The 9889-nt window shown below is 36.5% G+C and overlaps 1 protein-coding gene across 1 annotated transcript in view; it reads left to right on the plus strand.

Moving 5' to 3' along the window:
- LOC112516484 (conserved oligomeric Golgi complex subunit 8) overlaps window positions 1-7802 on the plus strand; it is a 21243-nt gene extending 13441 nt beyond the window's left edge. The window contains exons 10-11 of the mRNA XM_025123549.1: window positions 6035-6219; window positions 7247-7802. Of these exons, the coding sequence (XP_024979317.1) occupies window positions 6035-6219; window positions 7247-7531 (470 nt within the window). The 3' untranslated portion in view covers window positions 7532-7802. The remainder of the gene's footprint in view (window positions 1-6034; window positions 6220-7246) is intronic.
- The last annotated feature ends 2087 nt before the right edge of the window (window positions 7803-9889 follow it).

The following is a 9889-nucleotide window of genomic DNA, read 5'->3' on the forward strand; positions in this document are numbered from 1 at the left end:
AGCCTTTGGTTTCAAACCACACTTGTAATATATTTCAAGAACGAGGACCGGAGCCCCTCTGGTCTCTCTACCAAAGCTTCTGGTTTCTCGACCAGAGCCTCTGATTGCACTACCAGAACTTCTGGTTTAAAAGACAAGACCAACCAGAGCCCCTCTGGTATGTTTTTCATAAAAATATTCTAAGTATAAAATTCTTTGAATTATCTTTTTAAAAATGTAAATTTGACACAGAGCTCGTTTCTTACAAATACAGAGCCTCTGGTTTAACTAAAACTTTGTAAAAGACTTGTATAAATTTCAACCCATTATCCAGAGCTTCTGGTTCTATATTGAGGTCCAACCAGAGCCCCTCTGATTCCTTATAAAATGAACATTCGTATCCAAAACACTTTTAACCAWAACCAATGACCATAGGCCATATTTTCCCATAACCATAACATCAATACTACTATTTCCAATAAGAACATCTCTGAATCCTCAAATCACCAAGAAGAGAGAACTCCAATCTGTTGTAATCTTATTAGATATGATAGCAAGAGTTATACCATGCACACACACACACGACCATCCTTATTACTTCCATCAATCCCCTGTTTATAGCAATAGCTATCCATCACACACAACGACCATCCTTATTTCTCCTGAAATTCATATGAACTATTTCATCCAATGACAGGCTGCAGACCTTTTTGTCAGAGTGAACCTCATTCATAGTTTTATCCAAAATCTATAGACTATTTCATCCAATGACGGAACAAAATCACATACGTCAGAGTGAACCTCGTCTATAGTTTTAACCAAATCATATTCTCAACACAAACACAGGTTTATATTCAATCCTTTCAATCCATAAGAACAATCTGTTCTTCATATGATTTCTCAATCGTCTGTTTTTGCTTAATCCTCAAAACAAAATACCAAATCCAAATTGTTCCTTCAAACACAGTTCTTGCTCAATTCATAAAACAGTTTCTTTTAAAAACCGTTTAAACACTTCTACTGGATTCTTTTAAATTTAAACTCATCAATATTCCATAATTTATAAATCAAACAATAGATAAAACTCACAATTTCTAATCGACGGTAGTTTAAAACTCACAGGTTATATCAAAACAGTAGTTAAACTCACAATTTCTAATTGACGGTAGTTTAAAACTCACAGGTTATATCAAAACAGTAGTTAAACTCACCTTAAAATAACAGATTCTGCAGATTATCACGCAGCAAATCACAGAATCTTTAAAAAGCGATATTCTTCAAGAATATTTTTCAAGAACACTTTCACCGTCTTTTAATTTCTCTTGTATATTTTGTAAAATAGTGAACTGATAAGGTCCTTTTCCTTATCCTCTTTGTTTTATACATAGGATGAGGCAGTGGTAAATATCTTTCAATATAAAATCATTTAGGCGGTGGAAAGATAAAATTTTATAATCAACCTTTCTTAACCATGAAGGTTTGGATTATAATATTCCCACATATTATTATCATATAACCGCCTATAAACTTCCCACATGCATGCATAATATCCAATTACCACACATGTGCACGTAATTCATGCATTTAAGACAACATGCATGCTATCACATAATTCACATAATGAACATATAAATTTACCTCAACCCAGGTTTGCAGAAAACCCAGTTATAACACAAATTTTTGTGTTCTGGATGTCAACATCCTTCAAATTATTTGATCAGCCATGAGCCATCAGAGTTTGTTGAATCATAGTCTTAAGTCTTCCGGTCATTCTAATGAAGAAAGTGAAATCATGATGTGGCATTTTCGTCTAGGTCATCTCAAGTTTTCATATTTGAAACGTTTGTTCCCGTCTCTCTTCATCAATAAAAACCCCAAGTTATATCTTTGTGAAGTTTGTCAAATGGCCAAACATACTTGTAATACATACTCACCATGATCATACAAACTAAGCCACCTGTTCTCCCTTGTTCATGGTGACATTTGGGTGCCAGTCCGTATTCTAAGCATAACAGTGCTAGATGGTTTTTGTTGTTAGTCAATGACCATACTAGATTGTGTTGGACATTTCTTATGAAAGACAAAAATGAAACCAAACACATATTTCAACACTTCCATGCCATGGTTCAAACTCAATTCAGTACTAAAATTCAAATCTTAAATACTGATGTCTGATAAGACTTCTTTAATTCTATTCTTGGTTCTTATCTCCGATCACATTGTCTTTTCCAACAAAGTTTGTGTGCCCATTCGCCACGACAAAATGGTGTGGACAAACGTAAAAGTCGTCACATTCTTGAGGTCGCCCGATCTTTACTTTGCTAAGTAAATGTTCCTATAAGATTCCAGGATGAAGCTATTCTCACCGCAACATACCTAATCAACCCACATGCCCTCTCGAATCCTTGACTTTCACTCACTATGAAATAACTTCCAAGGTTTGATTCCTACTTTTCACATCTTGTGTCTCAAGTCCCTTTCAAGTTGTTTGGTTGCATTGCATTCGTGCATGTCTACCCTCAATTATCATGGTAAACTTGATTCCCATGCACTTAAGTGTATCCTACATGGATACTCGGCCAATCAAAAAGGCTACAAGTGTTTCTCTCCAACCACTCGTAAGTTCTAATAATACCACAGATGTTCCTTTTTTGAAGATATTCCATTCTACTCCAATTCAATTTAGGGAGAGAATCACATACATGAATTTCAAAATTGTACCTGTTCATACCTCATCTCAGATTCACCAACTCAATTTCACTGAACGTTAGCTCCATCAAATATCTCTAGTACTCCAACTTCTTCGGATCCGAACTAAACCCAACCTGTTTCTCAATCCTCTGCCTCTCAGTCAAATTCTGTACCCGATCAGTCACCGAATGTCTATCCCAAACACCTTCTTCCTGATGATGTTGTCAAAGTTTATAAAAGACGGAAAAAACCAGACATGCCTGCAACAAATCAGCAAAGTCAAGAAACTTCCCTAGGCCAAGTTGGACAAGAAAACATACAAGATGAAGGTCAGTCAGGTTTTAGATGTAACCCTAAATTGGATCTTCCCATTGCCTAAAGAAAAGGAATCTACTCATTCACCTAACATCCCCGTTGCATCTTCTCTCTTACAAAAATCCACGTAACATCCCGTTGCATGTCCTCTCTTACAAAAATCCATTTCCATAATTATGGGCATTCATGACATCCCTAGACAGTCACAATACCCCAACACAGTTTTTAAGGATTCAGAAATGGCACGAATCAACCTTAGAAGAATATACTGCTCTTGCAAGGAACTGCACCTGGGTGTTAATTGACCTACCACCTGGAAAGAAGAAGACATTAAGATGCAAATGGATCTTCTCAGTTAAACAGAAGGCAGATGGGAGTATAGATAGATACAAATCCCGTCTTGTGGCTAAGGGGTTTACTCGGTCATATGGAATTGATTATCTAGAAATGTTTGTTCCTGTAGCTAAGGTTAACACAATTCGTGTTTTATTGTCCATTGTTGTTATTCAGGACTGGCGACTATTCCAACTTGATTTCGAGAATGCGTTGTTGAATGGAGATCTGATCAAGGAAGTCCATACGAATATTCCTTTTGGATTTGTTAACAAGAACAGTGGGAAGTCTGCAAGCTGAAGAAAACATTATATGGACTTAAACAGTCCCCCAGAGCATGGTTTGACAGGTTTACAAAGGTCCTTAAAAACGATGGATACTCCCAAACTCAAGCAAATCATACATTGTTTGTCAAACACTTCCCAGATGGGAGAATCACTGCCCTAATACTAATAGCGTATGTTGACGACATAGTTCTCACAGTAAACCATCAAGAAGAAATGAGGAGGCTCAAGATACTACCATAAAAAAAGTTCGAGATTAAAGACCAGGATCTCTAAAATATTTTATGGGAATGGAAGTGATAAGGAGCAGTCAAGGTATTTCAATTTTCCAACGCAAGTATGTGCTAGACCTTTTGCGTGTGACGAGCATTATCGGGTGCAAACCAATTGAGACCCTTATGGATCCTGTTATCATGCTAAGGCCACAAATGAATTGGTAGATGATAAGGGACAATATAAGTGGTTGGTTGGTAGGTAAGCTAATATATGCAACTCACACACGCCCTGAATATGTTTTGTTGTCGGCATTGTGAGTCAATTCCTTGGCAATCCATCTATTGATCACTTGAAAGCCATGGACCATATCCTAAGATATTTGAAAAACGACCTGGGAAGGGACTCATGTTTAAAAAATCTGTCATCCGGATGTTCGAACACTAGAAGTGTATGCATGTGCAGATTGGGTGAATCTCAATGTAATGGAAGATCCACATCAGGATATTGCTCATTCATTTGGGGAAATCTTGTGACATGGTGCAATAGCCTCTTGGCATTTGTGAAAGAATTTGGTACCAAACGAACTCAAGGTTGGAACCTTGAACTTTGTCAGGATCCAGATCGGCAACAGTCAGCAATTGGAGTTGCCAAAAATCCTATCCATCATGGACCGTACCAAGCAAAGTTGTTAAAAAGCCCAAGGCGCACTTAGGTGCAAAGGAACCTGGGGCCTAGGCGCAAGCATGATGTGCGGGCCTAGGAATGCCAGGCGCATCTTATATAATATATATATATATATATATATATATAATATACATATGCACATAGTTATAGACAACTCAAATAGCATTCTATAAAACATAGTTCAATTTCAATCTCAAAGAAGTAATAATTTCAAACGTATCTCAAAAAGTCTTGACTAGTGCCTACAATGCAGCAAGTACAAGCCTCCAATGTAGCAACCATAAGAGAGAAGGGTTTAAAGCCCTGAGGAAGAAGTTTTGGGTTTTAAAGCCATGAGGGAGAAGTTTATGGTATGTGACGAATTTATAGGGAGCAAGTTCTAGGGTATGACAATTGAATAGACTTATTTAACATTAGGACTTGATCTAATAACTCTTTCTTGTAGAAGTGTAGGAGATTATAAGACTTGATTAATATTAGGGTTCGACTTGTTTAATAACTCTCTCTCTTGTAGAAGTCTAAGAGACAAGGAAGTTATTTAATAGTACGGTTTGTATGACTGGTTTTAGAGAAATCTTCACAAGGCGTGCCTAGGCCCATACGGCGCCTCAGCCAAGGCCCAGTGCCTTAGTGCGCCTCGTCAATACGCCTCGCCTCAACATCCAAAAAGCCCACAAGCTTGCACCTTGGCGCGCCTCACAACTATGGTGCCAAGCATGTGGAGATTGATAGACACTTCATCTATAAGAAGATCAAAAACAAGACAATCTCAATCACACATGTGCCGTCCAAGCGGCAAGCAGCTAACGTTCTTACCAAAACTTTATTTCGGCCCAGTCTCATTACCTTAAGTTCCTTGGTTTAGAGAACATATATTGCCTTGCTTGAGGGGGAGTATAGGAAATCAAGCTAGGGATAGATATTTTATTAGCTAATTCTTAGGGATCAGTTACATATTTTGTTGATTCTCTATTTATTAGATAGGATTTGTATTCTCTCTTAGATGCTGATTTATAGGGGTCATTTATATCTTATAGTCTGATTTATAGGAACCCTTTAAGGGTTGTTTGCATATAATTTGTACACTGTATTCAAATTTCAGTAGAAGCTTTTCACACATCTCAAACAGCTTCAAGGTTTGCAGGACTCTCTTGGATGTTTTAACAAATTTTAGGACAATTTTGAAATTAAACGTTCTATTAATTTTTTTACAACATTGGTTGAAAAAATTATAAAAACAAGTGTCATATGAAAAATGTTTTTATAGGACACTTCTCAAAATTGTTTTATAAAAACTAATAGGACACTTTATTTCAAAGGTGTCATAGTAAACTTGTTAAGACACCAAAAGCATCATATAAACTTATTGCAACACTTTTATATATGACACACAATTATTGGTCCTAAAAGCTCAAGTCTTATAAACCAGTTTATTAGGACGCATTAACATTTTTGGCATCCTATAAGAGTGATTTTGTTGTAGTGTTTCATAGGTTCAAACTAATGAGTTGATGTGTGTTTTGGGATATCAGGTGTATCTGCTGCATTGAATGAGCTACGGCCCTGTGCCCCAATAAGTTTTAAGCATATTCTTGCCCAAGAGTTGGTGAAGGGACTGCGCACTGTTTCTGATTCTTTATTGCGATACAATACCACCAGGGTGCTTAGGGAAAACGAGTCTGCCCTTTTCCTGTCATTATGCCGAGCATTCATAGAGGTAAACTACCACCAAAACCATGTTTCAGTCTTCATTCTACATAAAAGCTAATTTAACGTTGTACTCGCCCTACTCCAATAAAAACAGGACAGGACAAAAACCTGTTGTCCCATGTTTGGTGCCACATTATGACCGGATCAGGATATGACTAGGATTGAGTGGACAAACCAAAATAGGAGGAACAAAAATCAGGGAGATGAGACAAGATTGGTAAATTACCAAACCACCCATGTCAAAAAAAAACCGTGAAACCTTGTACAATTCTTTCACTAGCGTACCTCACTCTGACCCGTATTGTCCAGTCCCGTCTAGTCCTGTGCGTGTACGAAATGCTGATCTGGAACTTACCACTTTTCAAACACCACTCCAGCCCATCAGAACTGCAAACAATTCTGTTTTATTGGAAGCTTCGATATTGTATCAAAATAACCCCATTATCATATAGGAGTCCTTGGAGGCGACGGAGTAGGGGAGCTGATTGCTTGTAGGAGTGTGAAGTAGAGGGTGGGTTGGGTGAAGGGTCGGTACCTTTTGATAAAAAATAGCTTCTTTGGTGAGTTCTGTGTGCTTTTCGGCAATGTAGGCTCTAGTTTTTTTCTTTCAAATTTATGGCTTATCATTATGCTTTCTTAACCTTTCTTGCAAGCCCTGCTTCTTTTTGAAAACCACCCGTTTGTCCTAAGGGACATAGATAAGGTTTGTGCATCTTACCCCTACGCCCTACCTCTGGATGAGATATATTGGGTTTGTTTTGTTTTGTTTTGTTTGGTTTATTCTCGTCACAACTAAATATTTGGTATTCATTGAGTAAATATTTTCCGTTCTAAAAAATTTGATGATATCGAACCCACTCCACAAGGTTCCTCGGTTTTCGTTTATCGAAACTTGCTTTAAATGTTTCACAATAGTCGAACAATTGCCATGCCAAATGCGTAAAACTTTTACAAATTTTGCTTAAACACATGTACTCCTATAGAAATTATGGTGTAAAAGCCTTCAAATGAGTTTGTTTTATGGTATGATTCAGGTCGCATATCCACATTGTGCTACATGCTTTGGACGTTGTTACCCTGGAGGATCTTCCCTCATCATAGATAGCAAGCATTTGTTCGAGGGAATCACTCGCCTGTTGACTACATCTTCCTCGAGACAATTACCAAAGAGAGTCCAAAATACGGAGTCCAAAAATGTATCAGAAAACGGTAATCCACCTGCAGTTGAAAACGGAGATGTCAAAGGAACAGAGAATCGTAATGTGGTTGAGGAAGACGACCCAATTTCACAAACTCAGGAAAAACAAGATGAAGAATAAACACAAATGCCCTTCGGTTGTTGCTGTTGTTCATAAACGAAAGTTTCAGGCATCACGAATGCAAGTGAAAATGGGTATGGTAGTTTCTCTTTGTTTTTCCTTTCTTTCATGAGTTTATTCAATTTCTTTTGTATATGTATGAATTATGAATTTGGTAGTAGTTTATTGGTGTTTCTGTTGGTATTGTTGTTTTCCATATCAGAATGTAAATCAGACTGTTTGGTACCCTTTCTGACCAAAAGAATTTCACTTCTGGTTTTTGAGAATCAAACATAATATTTCCGGGATTTCAATCCGACATAAATTTATGGTTTTCAGTAAATTATGAATTACCTCTTTGAACTAGCTCGAAAACCGGTTAAGACTGAGACCTAGATCGGGATTGGTTACATTTGAATTGGTTGTAACCGGCGGGGTTATTAAAATTGATCTTTTCTCTATATAACCAGTGATGATTATTCTATTAAAAGGGTCGAAATAGTCTAAAAAGACCTTTTCACCCTTGTCTGCAAATCAAATGTGGGGGGAAGGCAAGCTGATGGTGTTAGTTTGAGAGACCAAAGATGAGTATACCATAGTGGCAGATTTGCAATAAAAAAAACCGCAAGGATCCTAACAAGAAAAATGACGTACTACATGACCAAAAATGAAGTTCATAAACTTTTTCTCACGCTTTTACATAGAATAGAACTACAAACGTAGAACAGATAGGTTAATTGATTTTGAATCAATCCAAAAAGGGCCCGGCTAAAAGAGGCTAGACCAAGGATGATTACAGATTGGTCCTAGATTTTGATCGCGGAATGGTCCTTCAACGGTTAAAAAGCCCGGATAAAACCTGAAATCCGGTTAAAGCCCAAATAAACAGGCTTAACACCTGCGAATTCATCCTGTATATTTTTCTAGTGCAATAAGATAGCATATTAAAGAGAGAACATTGAATTTAAAATATAATACTAAATGGATACTAAAAAATGCCTTAAATGTTTAATGGGAAAATGGATAAAATTTTGATAGATTTTCTAATTCATTAAAAGAAATTCTTTTTATTTACTCGTAACCTCTCTCCGTTCACTTATACCCGACATCTAGAAGGAAGAAAAGATGAACAAAAAGATAGGAAGAAATAGGAAGAAGAAGAAGAAGAAGAAGAAGAAGAAGAAGAAGAAGAAGAGATTGAGCGAAAGCAAAGAAGTTATTTTCAAATTTTTCAGCAACGCACATCTTTGATCATTAAGTTTGATCGACAAACAAGCTCGTCCGATCTAGCTTAAACTTTACAGCTAGCTTCCTAACTCATTGTTCTTCAATCTAAGGAATGGAGATTGGATTCAAATGAGTTTAGATATCTTTTTCAGACTTTTCAGAGTTTTCTGTTTGGTTTAGACCTGAAAAAAGAGCGATTTTTATAATTTTATATAAAAGTGGTTTTAAAACTAGTAGGAGGGATTCTGGATGGATTGAAAAGCATTGTTTTATAGTGTTGTTAGAGTGGATGTATTGATATAGACAATATATGGGTTGTTTAGGTGTCACTGATATAGACAATGTATGGGTTGTTTAGGTGTCAAGCCAGTTGTACGAACCACTTGGAGACTAGTTCTATGCAATTGAGTTGACGTAAGTTTAATTAATTTTTAAATGGATACATGTCAGACATATGTGTTTTGACAACAAACCTATGTTGTTTGCGTTTGAATGCGTCTTGTGAAAAAAATGCATATTTAAAAGGTGTTATGAAATTTGATTATTAAAGGCTTTACAAAAAATGTAATTAAATTTGAACATGAAACGAACGTGCTAAAATGATCATGAAGAACTATGTGGAATGTACTATGATGTATTGAAACTTGATTTCTACTTAAGCATATTTGATTTGTTCTGGGATATGTTGGATTGTGGATGCGCTAAAATATATAGAACGTGAGAAATTCACTAAATGATGTTTAAAGTTGGGGGTCGAAAAACATGTATATATATAGCTAATGGCAGGATGTTTAATAATAGATGTTTTAAGTTGGAGGTCCACTTATCTATGTATACAGACTTACGAGGTCACATGGCAATGCCTAAGTTAGCCAACAGTACTAATGAACTGCTTTGTGCTCCTTTATTTTCCGGTTATGGTAGGACTCCCCTATCTATAGATCAATATTATGATTAACGAGAAAGTAACTATTAAAAGGGATCATATGAGTCGAATGTAGCATTATGGAGTGTCTTTATGTGAGCCATGAACATTATGTCTACCCTCTATGACTGTTATACGAGGGATGTTTATATATGAATGAGTGAATTTGATATCTGTGTTTTTTCGTCAAATTTCACAAATATGACATGGGTAACCACATCTTTTAT

This window comes from Cynara cardunculus (assembly GCF_001531365.2).
Source record: "Cynara cardunculus var. scolymus isolate 2C chromosome LG 8, CcrdV1, whole genome shotgun sequence".
Taxonomy (NCBI): Eukaryota; Viridiplantae; Streptophyta; class Magnoliopsida; order Asterales; family Asteraceae; genus Cynara; species Cynara cardunculus.